The 18,166-nt window shown below is 45.6% G+C and overlaps 7 protein-coding genes across 7 annotated transcripts; 3 read left to right on the forward strand and 4 right to left on the reverse strand.

Annotated features, from left to right (window-relative positions):
- Positions 1 to 1,848: 1,848 nt before the first annotated feature.
- Positions 1,849 to 2,757, forward strand: C922_04709 (peptidylprolyl isomerase; the record flags this gene model as incomplete). Its single annotated transcript, XM_008820288.1, has 1 exon — positions 1,849 to 2,757. The coding sequence occupies one exon, from the start codon at positions 1,849 to 1,851 to the stop codon at positions 2,755 to 2,757; it is 909 nt and encodes a 302-aa protein (XP_008818510.1).
- Positions 2,758 to 3,506: 749 nt separating this feature from the next.
- C922_04710 (hypothetical protein) lies at positions 3,507 to 5,278 on the reverse strand (the record flags this gene model as incomplete). The annotated part of the gene is made up of 2 exons (XM_008820289.1): positions 3,507 to 3,662; positions 3,812 to 5,278. The coding sequence occupies 2 exons, from the start codon at positions 5,276 to 5,278 to the stop codon at positions 3,507 to 3,509; spliced, it is 1,623 nt and encodes a 540-aa protein (XP_008818511.1).
- Positions 5,279 to 5,912: 634 nt separating this feature from the next.
- Positions 5,913 to 6,485, forward strand: C922_04711 (hypothetical protein; the record flags this gene model as incomplete). The annotated part of the gene is made up of 1 exon (XM_008820290.1): positions 5,913 to 6,485. The coding sequence occupies one exon, from the start codon at positions 5,913 to 5,915 to the stop codon at positions 6,483 to 6,485; it is 573 nt and encodes a 190-aa protein (XP_008818512.1).
- A 309-nt stretch (positions 6,486 to 6,794) lies between these two features.
- C922_04712 (hypothetical protein) lies at positions 6,795 to 7,753 on the reverse strand (the record flags this gene model as incomplete). Its single annotated transcript, XM_008820291.1, has 2 exons — positions 6,795 to 7,115; positions 7,256 to 7,753. 2 exons carry the CDS (start codon positions 7,751 to 7,753, stop codon positions 6,795 to 6,797), a joined length of 819 nt encoding a protein of 272 aa, XP_008818513.1.
- An 898-nt stretch (positions 7,754 to 8,651) lies between these two features.
- On the reverse strand, positions 8,652 to 10,863 carry C922_04713 (hypothetical protein; the record flags this gene model as incomplete). The annotated part of the gene is made up of 6 exons (XM_008820292.1): positions 8,652 to 8,718; positions 8,881 to 9,385; positions 9,563 to 9,630; positions 9,769 to 9,894; positions 10,410 to 10,529; positions 10,658 to 10,863. 6 exons carry the CDS (start codon positions 10,861 to 10,863, stop codon positions 8,652 to 8,654), a joined length of 1,092 nt encoding a protein of 363 aa, XP_008818514.1.
- A 1,878-nt stretch (positions 10,864 to 12,741) lies between these two features.
- On the forward strand, positions 12,742 to 15,083 carry C922_04714 (AGC protein kinase; the record flags this gene model as incomplete). The annotated part of the gene is made up of 2 exons (XM_008820293.1): positions 12,742 to 13,709; positions 13,871 to 15,083. The coding sequence occupies 2 exons, from the start codon at positions 12,742 to 12,744 to the stop codon at positions 15,081 to 15,083; spliced, it is 2,181 nt and encodes a 726-aa protein (XP_008818515.1).
- Positions 15,084 to 16,782: 1,699 nt separating this feature from the next.
- Positions 16,783 to 17,997, reverse strand: C922_04715 (hypothetical protein; the record flags this gene model as incomplete). Its single annotated transcript, XM_008820294.1, has 4 exons — positions 16,783 to 16,854; positions 17,003 to 17,120; positions 17,266 to 17,397; positions 17,534 to 17,997. 4 exons carry the CDS (start codon positions 17,995 to 17,997, stop codon positions 16,783 to 16,785), a joined length of 786 nt encoding a protein of 261 aa, XP_008818516.1.
- Positions 17,998 to 18,166: the final 169 nt, after the last annotated feature.

Consider the following 18,166-nt stretch of genomic DNA (forward strand, 5'->3'; position numbering starts at 1 on the left):
GAACAAAGGCTGAACAAAGGCTGAGCAAAGGCGGAACAAAGGCTGAGCAAAGGCGGAACAAAGGCTGATCAAAGGCTGAACAAAGGCTGAACAAACCCGGCAACCCTAATTGAGGGATCCTCTACCTCCCCGAAAACGCACGCTGGGTTAAAGTAAGACCAATTGTTACATTAGCGAAAAGTCGACGTGGCCAATTATTTCTCCTTTTCATTTAAAATGTGGCACACAAAAGTCAGCCGTACAAAAAAGGGGGAGACATTCGACTAAAGCGTGCATACGGAGTTCCTCCCTGTTGCATGCCAAAAGGGGGTGCACATGTTCATATGTAACGTCATCGTCCAGTCGAAGGGTAAAATTTCCCTCCCCCCATCGGAGGAGTAACGCAAAAAAAAATAATCTCCGGACCATTTTAACATTTTGTAACCCCCGTATACTCCTCTCCTGGAGGTACCTCTCCTCATCTAGACACACTCGTCATGCACACATGTTTCCATTTTTATGATAAACAAAGGCACATATACATGTCCGCATGAAACCAACGCAGTGACATGGACGTTATTTTTTTCCCAATGGTCCGTATGTTCACCAAGTTTAGTAACTTCATCCACAAACATGTGCAAAAGAAAAAAAAAAAAGGGTTGCTAAATAGCACAACAAAGAAAGGGGGTGATAATTCTTTCGCTTTTCCACATCACTATGCCCCATTTGAACCAAATCATTGCCATTATTGTAAGAAGAAAAAAAAAACATCAGCTCGAGGGTATAACTGGATCGTTTAACACAAAAAAAGGAGGTTCCTCTTCTTGGTAAATTTAACCCGCAGAACTTCCCCTAGGCGCACTTTTGGCTCAGCCTGCCGTGGATAGTTGGGCCCACGGGGAAAAGTGGCATCAACACGACATCGACGGGCATGGTGCCGCCCATAAAAGTGGCTGTAAAAGTGGCCGCTAAGGTGATCCCCGCACCCCCATAGTCCAGCATTCCCTGCAGAAAGATAACTAGAAGTATCACGAAAGAGGAGAGCGCGATTACGCGAATGAGGCAGGGCTTCCCCAACTTGGTAGCGTCACGAGTGGGGCACTCGCGTTCATGCCAGAACACCCGTTCGGTAAAAAGCGTCCCACCGATGGTTCGGGAGGCGCAATTTGCATACATGCATAGATGTTTATATAAGGCAGTGAATATGCGCGCCTACCCCGTACACTGCACCATTTTGCTTCCTTTTTACATGCGCTTTTATTTTAATTCATTTTTTTTTTTCCTGGATTATTTAGTTCATATCAGTGTAGAGCGCCCCCTCACCATTAGCTATTCACCTTCCACAGCGAACATTAAAATTTTTCACACGTTACTTTTACGAAACGGACTCTACAATCATTTTCTGTTTTCCTTTCATGTTCGTCATGTTGGTCATATTCTAATAACATCCCTCCCCCCCAAGAAAAGGGAATTCCCCCCTCAGTAGTGCACTTCTTCCCTGAGGTTGAATATATTCATTCCCCTACTGATAGCCGCTACTGAGTGCCTTTACCCCTTTTTATTTTCTCTGCTATTGTTTTGGCTATATGTAACTACCTCTGTGAAGAGAACCTTCGACTGTAGTTCCTCCTCCCCCTGAGTGAAAATCTCAAGGCGCAACTAATTTTGGAAGAATTCCAGAAAGAGGGGCTCTTCTCTATTTTTTCATTTCCACATTTATTCTATTTTCTGGGAGCTTACTTCGGAGGAGTTCCCCTCAGTCGAAGTGTTTCCATCGGTTAACACCACGAATAGGCCTATCGCCTCGAGTAAGGCCATAGCCGCCTGAAGAGATATCGCCGCGAATCCCTTCTACGGCTTCTACCCACGATGGAGCAGGAAATCCAGGAGCAAGTGCACCTGACGGAGGACGGCGGAGTGGTCAAGACGATCCTCCGCAAAGGGGACGAAGGAGAAGAAAATGTCCCAAAGAAGGGAAACGAAGTGACGGTGCACTACGTTGGCAAGCTCGAAAGCAACGGGAAAGTCTTCGATTCATCTCGCGAAAGAAATGTACCCTTCAAGTTTCACTTAGGACAAGGAGAAGTGATAAAAGGATGGGATATCTGTGTAGCGTCCATGACGAAAAATGAAAAATGTTCAGTTCGTCTGGATAGCAAGTACGGCTACGGAGAAGAAGGCTGTGGAGAGAGCATCCCTGGCAACAGTGTGTTAATATTCGAAATAGAACTTATCAGTTTTAGAGAGGCCAAAAAAAGCATATACGATTATACCAATGAGGAGAAAATTCAAGCGGCGTTCGATTTGAAAGAACAAGGAAATGACTTTTTTAAAAAGAATGAAATTAACGAAGCTATCTCCAAATACAAGGAAGCATTGGATTTTTTTATTCATGCGGAAGATTGGGATGGAGAGTTATCTGAGAAAAAAAAAAACATCGAAATTATCTGTAACTTAAATCTGTCCACATGCTACAATAAAAATAAAGACTTCCCCAATGCCATCGCTCACGCGTCCAAGGTTCTTAAATTTGAAAAAAATAATGTTAAAGCGCTGTACAAGCTGGGTGTCGCTAATATGCACTTTGGTTTTTTAGAGGTCGCTCGGGAGAACCTCTACAAAGCTGCTTCTCTCAGCCCCAACAATGTGGAAATACGCAACTCGTATGACGCCTGCCTTAACAAATTGAAGGAGGCCCGCAAGAGGGACAAACTCACGTTCGGCGGCATGTTCGACAAGGGCATTCTCTACGAGGAGAAGAAGAGCAGCGCGAAGTGAAGCGGTGGGAAGGAGTGGGAAGAAGTGGAATGCAGTCCGAAGCAATCTGAAACAATCCGAAAGAATCCGAAAGAATCCGAAGCAGTGAAACGGTGCGCGGGAAATCCCCTCCTACGCACACATGCGGAATATTCCCGTGCAGTTCTTCTCCGCCCTCCTCTGCCCGGATCCCCCATACCGCATCTCTCCTCACAATGTGGGACCTTTCCGATGTATGGTCACCACAGGTGGTGTCCTTCCTCTGCAATGTTTGATTTTTCCCACTGGGTTAAGAAGTTTGACGAGTGAAGTGCCAACCAGTTATCGTAGCTGCTGGTAGTGGTGAGCGCCGGTGCGTCATCGCTGCGGCAGAGTCTCCATCTCGTGCTTTCAAACGTTTCACAATGAAGCAGGCAAACTTATGTGTGCAAATCAGTATGTGTACATAATATATGGATGGACGCACGCACGTACCCCCCTTCCACCCGTAGTAGGGGTAGTCTCTGCAGTGAGGCAGCCTCCTATGAGGCCGCTTCCAAGGATAGAAGATGCTTCTCCCCTAAGTGCACAATCTGCATAGCTGTCTCGGCAGAAATGGGGAAGCACATTCCCCCCCTGCGCACGGACAGGCATCCCTACATTTTCCCACCCTTTGTGGGAACATTTTTAATAACGTTTTTTTTCACAAACATGTATCGTTGCGGGAGCAGATTTTGTCCCGGAGCAGATGTTACCCCGGTGCATGTTGTGCACGCGCATGTTCCTCCCCCCTAAGTCCACGCGATGTACGTGCCAAAGAGGGGAGGCCCAACGAAAAAGTAGACCAAATTGGCCAATAGGATCAAGTTCCACTTATCTGAGTACTTGATCTGGTAGGCGTAGTGGGTATAGAAAAGGGGAGAGCTCGCAATGAGCCGCAGGATGATCTGCAGGAAGAGGGGGGGATAGCAGGGGAAGCGGTGAATTGGCCATGTTGTGATGTCATGGTGAGGTATCTTTCGTCGCTTCGACTTGGTCGGTCCGCTGCTCCCTCGCAACTACTTCCTCACCGCGCGTTCTCATCGCTCCTTCTCACCTCTCCGTGGGCAAAAATAAACAGGTAGAAAGACAAGACGCCTAGGTGGAGAACCTCCCCGAGGAAGGGGGGGATAAACAAAAGAGAAGCCTCCCCGTCGCTGAATGTCCGGTGCCGAAAAAAGTGATACACGACATGGAACGACATGAAATAGACGGGAGATGCATACAGCACATTGGCACTGGGTGATCGGAGCAATTTTAAAAACTGAACTCCCCAATATTTGTGCTGAATGTAATTATAGATAAATGGGACGATTTTCTCGCACCAGGGTCTACGAATAGGTTGGTCTTCCCTATGGGGGTAACTCCACCCGCGTACATACTGAAGAGGGTTCGCCCAAAAGGATAAAGCGAAGCTGTGAAATTTTCTCTGTTCCTCTCTCCACAGGTTATCATCATAGCCCTGCACACAGTATAAGTGGTAAGCGTATGCTTGAAAGGTGAGGAGAGGTAGTACCACGAGTGCTGCTTCGAGGAGTGCCTTCCCCCAGTGGAGGATAAACTTCAGGAAAATTCGTCTGTCTGACAAGGGGCTCAGTAACATTCCTATGTCTGAGAAGTGACGCAGCATCTGCGCTCTGTCCGTTTTGCTCTGTCCCCACCGTCGAGATACCACCCCTGCGCAATGCACATAGAAGGCACATGTTCTCAGGCTATGCACGAAAAGAGGAATTAAAAATAAAATTCCATTAGATCTGAAGAAGGATGCAACGGAGAAGGACAGAACGGCTAACAATTCGAAAGTGAAGCCCCCCTTGCTGACATTCAGAGACCACTGCAAAAAGGTGAAGCCCCAAATGGAGAGACAGCTAAAGAAACCTTGGCTGTAAAAACTGCTCATGTGTATGTTCCCTATGTTGAATGTGAATAGAAGTGCAGCCAGGAAGCTCAGGCGACGACAGTCCTCTAAACATTTAACATTCTGCATGTAGTTCACCCCCTTCTTTGCACTCTCCTTTGGGGAATACGCACCCATATGGGCTCTCCTTACACTGAGCGAAGTAAACACGAATAGGTGCAACCCAATCACGGAAAAAACAAACAAAAAGGTATTACAAATTATACCGATTAGCACGTGCAGCGAGCAGGCACCTACATTCGGGAACCACCCCTTCACCACTCTCTTTATGTAACCTACTACTAACGGCAGTGCAGGAAAAAACGCATGGTTCTGCTCATAGAGGTATTCTGTCCCGTTTAATGATAACCGTAAAAAATATTCTCCATCCCAGGAGCAGAAGCATTGTACCCAACTCCACAGACTCGACTCCCCTTCATCGCACAGAAGCTCATTCGTAGACTTGTAACTGCTTATCACTTTGGACCATATGATGGTGTATCCTACAGTGAGTGCTCGGACTATGAGAGCAATGACTGCGAGGACTAGCAGGTCGCTGATCACTTTCTGTTTTGTTCTGGCTGCTTCCTCCTCCTGCTGCTTCTCCTGCTGCTGCTCCTCTCGCATCGTTGAGAAAAGGTACCCCGCTGCCCAGCCGCGCAGCTGCTCAGCTCCACAGTAGGTAAAATATCGCAGTTTCCTTATGTGTGCCTTCTTCACCACTTGGCTCCCTTCCTTCGATCGCACTGAGGCTGCGCAGAGAGAAGGTTCACTGCACGTCCTCTTGGTGTCTTCAAAAATGGGGAAAAGGCAAAGCGCACCTCAGTGGTTCTTCCCTATGTGGGGGGAAAAAATCGCCCAAGTGGAAAGCGTCAAATGGGGTGCCGGTCGGGGGGCTAATTCGGCAGCAAAGCCGTATTACCAAAAAAAAAAAAATATACGCCCGGGAGTAGTCGGGCAATTTTTAAGTTCTCTTTTTTTTCTTTTTTTTTTTCCTTTTTTTTTCCTTTTTTTTTTTTCCTTTTTCTTCGCTGGCGCGGCCAAACGGAGTGGATCAATTTTTAGGCAGAGCCTCCCTAAGGTGACCCCTTCTAACGAAGTCGCGAAAGGAAGTTGAGAAGGAAATTCCGACGGCGTGGCAACCCGTGCAAGAGAACAATGCGGCATCGAAGCCCTCCTGACCGCAAATCCTTCTTGGCCTCAATGCCTTCTGCGCCGCTAACGTCCCTTGGCCAGTCGGGACGTCAGCACTGTCGCAAGGATGGAGGAACGGGACGAGGCGACTGAGGCAGCGGAGACCCGTTGGCTCGCGGGGACCACGACGTTCACCCGGGAGGAACAACCTGACGAACGGAGCAAGAACGAACTGACGCTGCTGGAAATAAAAAGGAAAGTCCAAAACGAGAAGGAGGCACAAAAGGACGACAATAAACCGAGAAAGTTCAAAATAATTAACTACACATCCAAGGATAGTCTTGTGAGCAAAGTGGAGAAGGATTTCTTCCTTTACTTCTGTTTCCTCTGCGGTTTCAATTGCTTAATTAGCGAAACAGACGTTGTCGATTTGCCAAAGAGGACGACAGACGGATCCATTATATTTCCCTTTAAAAAAATTGTACACAAAAAATTTCATAAAACGAAAAAGGAACATATACTTATAAGAAGAAAGGAAGACGCGGTAGAACTTCAGTTTCGAATCCTTTGCAAAGAGTGTGGCGTCCCTATCGGCTACGTTAGCAGCCTAGCCGACGACAACGCGTACATTTATTACTATCACTATGCGTTTGTTCGGAGCCAGACAAAGTCGAGACTTTTTAAGGACGTCTCGCTGTGAAGCGAGCGTTTAGTATTTTATCATTTTATTATTTTTTTTTATTTTATTATTTCATCACTTTATTATTTGTTTTCCTTTTTTTTACAAAACAGGACGAATCGAACCCTTCCATGGGGTGCACATGCTGCCCATGTGGTCTTCCCGTTCGAACAACTTCAACACGCTGCGCCATGTTTCACGTGATATGTTCGTTAATTCGCTCTTACTACTTGGCTCTTACTGCTTCGCGTTTACTTCCTCCCTCCTACTGCCTGACTTCTGCTACTTCCCTTTTTCGCCCTGGCCAAACCAACGCCCCTGCGGAGACCCCTACCACATGCCCTCGCCGCGCAGAAGGGGAAGAATGTCATATTTGCTCTCCTTCCCGTCGCGCTGAAACTCCGATTGCCCGCTACCCTTCACTCCGGCCGCCTGCCTCCAACCATCTGTATTCCTCCCTGGGGGGATACTCCGAACTGCCTGACCCGGACCCTCCACCCCAGCCTGGTACTTCTTCTCCGTCGTCGAAGTTATCAAATTGCTGACGTTCGGTTCGAGATTCACCTCCATGTTGAAGAAGCCTACTCTCTGAATGGACCCTCTGACTTCGTGTGGGTCTCCCTTTTTGGTCCGTGTGCTGGGCATGACAACCTACGCGAAAGGGGGAGGGAGACAGAAGTGGGCACGTGGCTTAGGGGCGCAGTGCTGGGAAGAGGTGTCATTTCTCCCATTTTATCGCCGCTAATATCACCGCTAATATCGCTGCTAACGTTGCCCCACTGCAGACGTACCATTTTCCCCATGGACCACGTCGTTACGCCCCTGTAGATGATGAGGATATCCCCCACCCTGAAAAAGTACTTGCAATTGGAGGGGCTGTTAATTTTGGTCAAGTTTGATGGACCTGTCAAATTGGACGCGTTTGTTGTGTTCGTCCCGCTGAGAGGCTTTTTCCCCATGCCATGGAGGAATCTTGTGTGTTCACTCGACGTTCCGCTACCCACATGATGGTTCAAATTGAGAGGAGTGGAGCTGTACCACTCCACCGCATCGTCCAAGTCATCATTAAACAAGTCTACATTCTTTCTGGTGAGTTCCTCTTCTATGAGTGTGCGGGGAATGCATAATATGACTGAGCCACTTATGTCTGCCACTAGGTAGTGGTATTTTACTATGTTGTTTATATGGTCTGGAGGGTCCTCTACAAACTTCACGATAAGGCACTGTATGCAGAGGTTGCTCATTAGCGGCTTGAGGTCCTTAATCGGGAAAAACGTTTCATCAGACATTCTTCCACTACGTTTTTCTCCCACAGGTGAACAATATGCAGTGCGCGCAGAGCTCGCCTCTCAAGCGGCTTCTTAACCGCCTACCAGACCAATCTTTACTCCACCACGAACAGTGCCAAGGTGGCTCAACTGAAAACACTTTTCCGATTCACACTTCTCTACGATGGACACGGAAAAAAGCAGCGTCGCGGGGGTCCTTCGTTATTTTGGAAGGGCCCCCCATAATTTTATATCAAAGGGGCAATTCCTCTTACGTAAAAAAAAAATAAAGAAAAAAAAAATTAAATAAATTAAAAAAATAAATGAGAAAGCAAATAACAAGTTAAGCATCCCCTTTGCCCCTCACGCGCTGAGCATCAGTGGTGCAGATGGATCAGCCGTGGGGGCGCATGTGTCCGGGAAAACTATTTTTTACTACGTAAAATGAGATAGCCAAGAGGACGGTGGAAGGTGTCACATAAAACAAGGGAGGAAGTTACACGGGAGGGAAAGAGACTCGTTCCTTCTCTCGCAGTGTCACGGGCAGAGCAACGGGGCAATAAAATGGGGGGTGGGGGAAGCAGTCCCGCTCCGCGGCTATGGCGTGAAAAGAAGGCCAAAAAGAAGCAAAAAAGAAGCAAAAAAATGGGGGAAAAAAAACGAAGCTACTTAAAGCGAAATGGAACCAAAAGAATACACAACGCTGCAGGATAAGTCGGCCGAAACATTCCCCTTTTGAGGAAAATTCTGAACAAATTATGGCCGCCGAAATGGCACGAAGGCGATGCATGGTGACATAAGAAAACGGACTCACGCAAAAGAGCACGAATGTTTTTTTTTCTTGCTGTATGTGTGAGCTGCCCGCCGTGAATTACAAGTTGAGGGAATTCGCCCAGGTAGCCATATCCGCACGGGTGGCCTATGTCTCCGGCATCTTCGTTATAAGCAGGTGGGACAGGAACTTGAGGTGAAAGAAGAAGAAGGGCCTGAGAAATGGGGCGCCGAACAGGGTGGCTGTAAATATGCACAAAGACAGTCACGTTCAGGAATACTCACTGACGTTCAGGAATACTCACTGACGTTCAGGCATACTCACTGACGTTCAGGCATACTCACTCCCCTTCGCGCATAGTGAGATGCATTCCCACCTGTACTGCCGGTTGTTGATGTTGAGGGTGTCCTCGCAACAGCTGAGCTTCAACTTGGACCGAATTTTAAAGGACAACCACTTCAGCATGTTGTTGCTGGCGCTCAAATAATTTTTTAGACGCAACTGAATGATATTTTGATACTTCAATGGTTCGCTGAGAGACTCTGGGTAACTTATTTCAATGACCTTCTCAGGTTCATTGAATGTATACTCTCCTATCCTGACCTTCTTAACCAAGCCATTTTCGGTCTCCCCCTGAAATTTTATCAAAGCCTTTATCAAGTCATAACTTGGGAGGGACAAATCCCAACTTCGTATTTTGTTATACGATATTTTTAGCGCTTCCATGACTTCCTTTTTGTTCACTTCGGAGCGCATCACTAGCACTTTGTTCGATTCGTGCAAGAAAAGGAGGTAGCGGAAGTAGGTCACTACGCATGGGTTGTAAATGACTCGATCTCTGTCCTTCGGGTCCAGGTGTATATTACCAATGTCCTTGAGGCCTGTCATTAGGGGAAATGCGATCACTGTGAGTGGTGCACAACAGCAGCATCGCTTAAAAGTTCGGAAACATGTGGACAAGCACATACATTTACGTGCACATTAGCTCTTTTGCAATATGCAGCATGTGCGATTTGCGCCTGCGTGGGCTTTTTTCCTTCCCCTTTTCAGACACTCACATCTTATGTACGTGACACAGCTGATGTAGACGCCGTCGTGCCGGATGCGGGGGTATTCCAACAACAGCCTGGAGGGCGTAGAGCAGGGAGGATGTGTGGAGGGTCATTTTAGCCATTCGGCTGCTGCGTTCTGTGCATTTTTTGCGCCTTTTGCGTTCTTTCCGATTTTTTGCCGAACTGCAACACCTCTCTGCACGCTGGCACACCTCTTGAAGGAATTTCCGTACGCCCTGCTCTTCTCCTCACAGTTGCGGAAGTTCCTGTCGCACAGCCGCTTATATTCGCTTTCAACCGACACATGGGAGTGTATCCCTTTGCAGGAAAAGAGGAATCTACATTGCAGGGCCATGGCAAAGAGAAAAAAAAAGGTATAAAAATAAAATAACCTATCAACGGTTCATACGACGTTGTGTTGACTCTTTTGTCTCCCCATTTTTGCCTCCCATTTCTGGTACAGGTAAAACGTGTTGCAGACAAGGGGGGCACTTTCTCTCGCGGGTAAAACGTAGCACTCCTTGAAGGTGGCCACGTTGATGGGCCCCAAAGGACAAAACAATCCCCCTTCGCATAGGTGTGTTTGTGTGTGCGGATGTCAGGGGGTGCGCAAAATCAAATAATTCAACACGCGCATTTGGGGAACACATTTTTAGGATGCTACAACTGTATAGGAACTGTTTAGCGGCAACTTATGCAGCTTATCTTCCATTCCTCGAAAATTTCTCTCCCATGTGTTCCCTAGGTTAGTAGACGTCATGTTCTTATTTGTGTGATGAGAACCCCGTGTTGACAAACACCCCCCACCAACACCCCGGCGCAGAAGGAAAGATGCGGATGATACTCTGCTGACCTATGGAGGGAGTAAAAATCCAGGAACTTTATGATGCCAAAAAAATTTTCTGTTAATATATTAATTAAGTAGACATTCTGCTCTCTCTGGGGGGTTTCTTCTACGGGGTTATTTTTATCACTGCATTTTGCAAAAAGGGGGGAAAGAGAAACGGGGGAAGATGGCCGTGTTATCATGCAGACAAAAATGGATTTCCATCTCTATATTATGAGCATCTGAACGTGCATACTGAAGTGACTGAACCTTACCTGCTGCCACCCGTGTCATCGATATATATTTTGAGAACATTTGGATAGAGCTTGACAGCTTCTTGATAAAATTTTGTTGCCTTTAAATAATTTTCATCACGCTCATGGTTTAATGCTTGCAGGAATAATTTTTTTGCTTTTTCCTTTTTTGAGTTTATGCAATTGGTAGACGACTTGTCTGGGGGCTGTTTCGTTTGTTCGAACATTTCTCTGATTTGTGGTGGGGGGAGGGTGCTTAGAAGGGGGGAAAAAGACGCGATTAGGGGCGATTAGGCGCGATTTGTAGCCATTTTTGGCGGAACGTGGGCGGGGTGCGTCCCAGATCAGCTGTGTTCACCGGAGGCGCGCATGCCAAGACGCCTTACCAAATTGACAGATTGAATAGGTTTGAAATGGAAAAGGAAGAAGGGACAAAAGGGGCGCTGGGCGCGAAGGCTAACAAGGTGCGTTTTGCGAAGAGGGGCTCCTTTGAGCATGTGCAAATCGGGACGAGTGTACGCTTACGTGTCTATGCTCACGTGTGTAGGCCTACGTGTGTATGCTACTAATTTATGCTTCCCCGTGCGTGCACCTCTCCATACATGTCGGAGTGCTTATCTATGTAAGGCACGTTGTGGACATGTGCGGAAGGAAAACACCAGAAAGGGCTATGTGTAAAAAAAAAAAAAAAATCACAAAAAAATTTTGCAACACCTAAAAATTTTTTTTTTGCCGGAAAAAACGCAAAAGGTCAAAAAATCACTGAGCCTACTTCACCAAATGGGGCTTCAAAAAACGGATTGCATTCATGTGATGTAAAAGGGTGAGTACGCTAAAAGGAAAAAAGAAGAAAAAAAAAAGAGGAAACAGTAAAACTCTGCATCCTGCTTATTCCCCCGTGAGAAGTTCAGAAAACAGGTCAAAAAGGCACATTGTCGAAGTGTAAAAATGGGTGTTATAATGAGAGGGCGCGCGAAAGGAGCCAGTTGCATATTCGCCATACACATGTGCCTTCACGCGTTGGCACAGGAGTATGCAGTACGCGCGCGCATAGTAAACACCCCCTCCCCCAGCTCCAGCGTGCGTGCACATGCTTCCTTATGCTTCCTTACATGCACAAAAGTTTGCCCATTTAGACCTGCGTGAAAAAAAGCCAAATGTGCATTTACGCTTGTGCCTGCAATTGCCCGCCATTTTCGTGTGTGCGCGAATCTTCTTCCAATTTGCTTCCACTTTGCTTCTTCCATTTTGTTTGCTTCTCCTTCCATCTGGGTTTCCAGCAAATTTGCAAAAAGGTATGTACACAAAAAATGTGTCCTTATTAAATTTCGCTTCATCCCTTATATGTTCCCCACATCCCTTTAATTCCCGAACCTCCTTCGTTCGTCAACATCGGCTGGAACGTGTGTTAAGGCCAGCTTTAACGCCAACTGTAGCTGCAGCTTTGGCATTAGCTTTAGTGGCAACTTTACCGTTAGCTTAACTTTTTCACCCCCAAGACTGCCTCCACTTCATTCGCGAGTCTGTTCGCCACATTCGTCATACTCCCCTGTCGGAGCTTACTCCCCTCCCCACCGCTTTGTTTTTTTTTTTTTTTTTCCTGCATGGCTTAAGCGCATAAAGCCAGCGGGAAATAAATGAAATTTATTTCACCAATTCGGCAGGCATAATTTTGGCGAAAGATGTGTCAAACCCTGTAACGTTATGATAATGTCCAATTGGTTTTCTTATTCGTGACTCAAAGATTGAGAGTTATTTTTTTAAAGGAAAAGTTCAACTTCCATCGGGATCTCCCCTGCCGCGTGCATGCTGCTTCAGTTTGAAGAGCCAACGGGTTGTTTATCCCTCCAATATTTGTCCTTTCTCTTTCACAAAAGAAAGAAGAAAAGACAGGAAAAAAGAGAGGAAAAGCAATTGTCACCTTTGGACGGTATGACCGATTAAAATTTCCCCCAAGTGTTATACGAGCATCCGTCTTCCTTTGCACCCCCCGAATGTCATGTACCTTTACGTACATACACAGAGAACTGCAGCGAGGAGCCACACCGCATCTTCGTACGAATCTGCACACACGCAACGCATAGAACAACCAGCCCCCCGCAGAAATGAGCCACATGAAGTTTTTTAAATATTTCTCGGAAAAGAATCGGCAGAAAAACAACGCCCCCCCGGAGAGCTCCTGCGGAATGTCATTTCACAAAAAGAGGTTTCGAAAATATTTAAATTTTTTAATCATCAGACATAAAGGGAAAGACAAAAAAATAATTACCGATGAGAAGGACAACCTGGAGAAGGAAGAGCAAGAAGAAGGAGAGAGGGATGGCTGCATCCCTCGAATTGGAAACAACATTACGGAGCAGAGGTCCATCAAAATGGACAAAAATGGAAAACATAGAAATAGTGCAAATGATGCAAATAGTGCAAGTAATGCAAATAATCCAAGGAATGCAAACAATGCCAACGTTTTAAAAAAGAAAAATTTTAATGACATCTTCGCACCGAGCAAAAACTTCAAAATGAGTAAACACAGCAACTGCACCATGAACAAAGGCGGAACGCGCAATAGTGTGGAGAGGACCAAATTATTTAAACTAAATTACGATCATCATAAGAAAAGCAGGGGGCCTTTATTCAAGTTCCCATTTTTAAAGAGAAATAATTGCAAAAAGGAGGAAATTCAAGACTTTATACAAGTGGACAGTACTGCAGGGCTGGAATTTTCCACCGATGCTCAAATGAACGATTATAAAAATCAGGTAGACAGATATGCCTGTGCACATTCGTATGGGAATCTGAACTTTTGCAAAATGTACTCCAAGGGGGGAAATTTTCAGAGTTCGAAAAATATGTATGGTGAGGATAGAGACATGTTTACCAATAATATGTACATGTATGCAAATACCATCTTGGAGGAGGCAACTCGGGGGAGATTGCAGAAGCAGAAGTCGGCCACCCCCTCTAAGAAGGCCCAAACCGCCAAATCGCCCAAGTTCAAGGCGTTCAAGTCGAACTACTGGATCTTCAGGAGTGGCGCGAAGAACAGGCCCCGCGAGGAGGAAGCCACACACCAGGGGTTAGAAAAAGTGCTTACATGTGGGGCGGTTCCCAGCGCGGCAGGGTAGCTCCCGAGTTATTGGCGTCTTCCCAGTTGTGTGCATTTTCTACGTTTCATGCATCGTCTTCCTTCGTATCGCCTCATTTGGCCCCCCTCTTTTTTTTTTTTTACCCCCCTAGGGACGACCTCGCCGCGAACCTCAACGGAGACGTCTCTCACAAGGACAACATGGCGAACATGAATCACTCCCCCCTGATGAACAAGAAGGACAGGAGCAGCCAGGTCTTCAAGCTGAACGACGATTGCCTATTCCTGCACGACGAGTACGAGAAGCAAAAGAAGGGGAGGTTCAGAAAAACACTGTCTATATCTTATGGAAGAAGGAAGAAATCACTCAGGCCAGACAACTTCACCTTCTTAAAGGTAATCGGCAGAGGCTCATACGGAAAAGTGCTGCTTGTAAAGCATACCCAAAACAACAAGCTCTACGCCATGAAGATACTCAGAAAGGAAAACATAATTTCAAGAAATCAACTGGAACATACGAAGATCGAAAGGAATGTCTTAAAGTGTGTCTCTCATCCGTTTATTGTCAAATTGTACTATACTTTTCAGACCTCCAAGAAGTTGTATTTCATATTGGAATACTGTCCCGGGGGGGAATTATTTTTTCATCTATCCAAAATGAGAGAGCTTACCGAAGAAGCAGTCATATTCTACATGGCGGAGATCATCCTAGCTTTGCAATACTTACACAAGCTAAACATAATTTATAGGGATGTGAAACCAGAAAATGTGTTACTTGACGAAATGGGTCATATAAGGCTAACCGATTTTGGCCTATCCAAGGAAGGAATTTCGGACAACAACTCTGCCAAGTCGCTTTGTGGTACCCCCGAATATTTAGCTCCTGAAATTATCGACCAATGTGGACATGGGAAAGCGGTTGACTGGTGGAGCCTCGGCATCATGCTGTACGAAATGTTAACTGGAAAATTACCGTTTAATAGTTCCAATAGAACTGTCCTGTTCAAAAGAATCAAACACGAGACGTTAAGATACCCCTGCTTCTTATCACCTGATGCTGTAGATTTGTTAAAAAAATTATTTGAAAAAAATCCAAAGAAAAGATTAGGGTCAGGAGCTACCGACGCAGAAGAAATTAAGAATCATCCTTTTTTTAAAAATGTCAACTGGGATGATGTGTTGAACAAGAAGGTCAAACCGCCTTTTAAACCCCCCCTCTTTGACCAGATGGACCTTCAAAATTTCGACAAAGAGTTTCTAGGCATGCCGCTACGGTACTCGGACAAGTTTGACAGCAACCCGGTTGGCTTTAAGACGCAGGAGAGCTACATGATCAAGGACTTCAACTACAGTTTGTATGACTAGTTGGTGGGGATGTGGCCGTGCGCAGGCAGATGTCTTCGTGGCGCCCCCCCCCAGTGTAGTGACCCCCAGCGTAGTGACATGGTTACCCATTTCACCATCTTGTCAAATAGCTAGCCAGCTAGCCATTCCGCTCCAGAAAAAAATGCGCAAAAGGGGTAGAAAAAATATGAACATTTTTTTTTTTAAATAGCTCAAATGTTCATATTTTTTAACTGTGTCCAAATGTTACGATTGGTGCATTCTGCACACAATACACCCATTTGGGATTTTGCTCCTATCTGGCCTCTCACACCTGGGAAGCACGCATATATTACTTACTCCCCTGTTTCGTTTAATGTTTACATCTTTTACTCTTTTTAAGTAGCCATCCTGTATTATGTTAATTTTTCTTTTTCTTTTTTTGGTAAGTTCACTTTGCATTTTGAATGTTCACTGGGCATGCGCACAAAATGGTGCCTAATTAGACACGAATCTGCCTGCGCGGAGTGTCTGTTTTGGTTTGGTCGACCCCCGTTTGGTGGATCCCCGTTTGGCCGACCACCGCTTTGTTTGTATAGTAGCTGCCCCTGATTTGTGAGCCCCCTGGGGTGCTCTCCTCGATGTTGTATTTTTAACAAGAAAATTCCCCCTTTCGCCTGTGTATGTTTATGTGATGTTCCTCGCTTGCCGTTTGATTTCCTTCACGCGCGATGGCTGACACCCCTGTTTATTTTTTTTTCTCATGGGTAGCCTTTCTTCAAACATGTATGGATGAGGTGTCAGTAGGGTTTTCCACGCAGCATGTTGGACGCGTCCTTGGCATGCATAAATGAACGTCTTCTTTCGCTTTTCATGAAGTTTGCAACAGGTGAAGCAACCCTATGGTACATTCGAGGCAATGTGCCTTTTTTTTAATTTTTTTTTACGTATAGCTTATTTTTTGTTACAGTTAAGTTTTTTTTTTTCCTTTTTTTTACTCCTCTTTAAGTCACCATAACAATTAATTAACAGGTCTATTCTTACGCACAACGTTGCTCCTGCTGAGCAGGCTCTCCTCGATGCGAGCGCATCACACGTTTTATTTAAGAAAGAAGGCAGTGCGGGGAGAGGCACTCTAAGAAAATAAACTACAGTTTTGCCACCTTTTTTTTTAATTCATCATTTTTTTTCACCTGGGGAGTCAGGCGCCAGCTGCTCTATCAGTAATGGAAGAACGGAAAAGAACGAAAGTATATAACGGGCATGTTTACACAGAGTGCTGTTGTGGGGATGTCTGCAGGGGAGTGGTCCCCCACTTCCACTTCACTCCCTCGCTCGCGCGATTTCCCATGTGTGCATCTCTGCTTTGCCCTCTGTCCTTTTTTTTTTCTTAAATTAAACTTAAAATGGTAGAAAAGTGAAGAAGTTTTTCGCTTACATGTGCGATGACGTATGTGTGTTCCATACGTATGCCTTGCCAAATTATAAGTGCATTTTCATGCGAGCACCTCGCACATTTGTACACATGTAGACATGTACACGTGTACACATCCACACGGATGAACAAAGAAGCTAAAATGTTAAGTGGAACATCTTCGAAACGAAATTGACAAGAAAGTTGTCCCTCCTTGTGCTTAAAAAAAAAAAAAAAAACTTAAAAAGTATCTTCATGAATGAACGACGTCCATCTTGATGAGGGGAGAGGACAACGTTTCACTAAAAAGGAGCCACTGGCAGATGGCTAGTAAAATTTCTGTATAAGCTCCACCACTTCTTCAATGTTGTTGTTCTTTACAGATCCGGCGCAAATTTCCTGGAAGGGGAGAGGTAAAGGTGAGGAAAAAAAAAAAAAAAAAAAAAAGAAAGCCATATGTGCATACTGTGTGGAGTGCACTGATGTCCCTCAAAAGGGAACTAATACAGCCATTGTGGTGTTTTCTCCATCTCGAGACGGTACTTACCGTATGACATGGCGCCTTTTGAAATCGAAAGAATTCCGAGTTAGTGCCCAGTAAACATTCCGTGTCGTCGTTGTAGTCATCATCCAGGCTGTTATATTTGGACATTTTTAAAATTTCACTGAAAGGGAAGGGGTGTGTTGGGGGGGAAGCGGAATACAAGGTGTGCATAATAACATATTTGGCGAATTTGACGAATCGCTGGTTTGTACGATGCGGAGTGTGGAATAACGCGATATATTCATCGCATCTTCCTCTTGTCTTACATTTCCCTCTCCAAGTCCTCCTTAATGACTTGCTTCGGCCGCGAGTTGCACAAGTCCGTCTTGTTGCAAAATATGATGATGGGGATTTGCTTTTTCACGACAACTCTGTTGGTGTACAACTCGAAGAGTTTCCTGTGGGGGGGAAGCGTTTTGCGGGGGGAAGAAGCGGTTTTCCACTCTGCACCGTTTCAAATCGGTTTGCCGCCGACCCCTGAGGGATGCCCGATGCAGGATAATCTGCCGTACACTCGCACTCAGTGTGCATTACTCCGCAACAACTTTGAGGGCCTGTCGATCCGAGCAGTCCAAAATGTAAATGATAACATTGGTGATGCTGAAATACTTATTTAGCCCGAAGGACAATTTGGGGTGACCAGGGAAGTCCACAAACCGAATGCACTTTTTCCATTTGTTATTCTTCAGATTTATAAATGCTACATTTTCTTTCATAGAAGGGACTGTTGTGCATAATTTGTCTGTTCTTAATTTGAATAGGAAAGTTGTCTTCCCACTGTCACATGGACCTAAGAGCAAAGCTATTTTATTCGGTTTGGATCCTTTGAAAAAAATGCTACACAGTATTACGATGAGGTAAAACAGAAATGCCAGTCCGAACAGAATGGAAATTATAAAAAGAAGGTTGTGAAATTCGTTCAGGTTTATGCTATATTTCATTTGGTAGGATCTGATCTTTTGGACTGCTTCCTTTAGCGCGCTTATGAAGGTGTCCATCTTGGCGGGTGGCGGTTAGCGGGTGGTTGTTCGCGGCTGGCGATTTGTGGTTCTCCGCTCCTATCGAGTGCCCCTTTGCCAACCTCTGGCTAGCTAACCGGACGGAGATACTACCAAGCGCGTGCTCACCCGTTTGCGCTTCGCACAATACGACCTCTTCGACGTGTCT

The sequence above is a fragment of the Plasmodium inui genome (genome assembly GCF_000524495.1).
Source record: "Plasmodium inui San Antonio 1 unplaced genomic scaffold supercont1.28, whole genome shotgun sequence".
Classification (NCBI taxonomy): Eukaryota; Apicomplexa; class Aconoidasida; order Haemosporida; family Plasmodiidae; genus Plasmodium; species Plasmodium inui.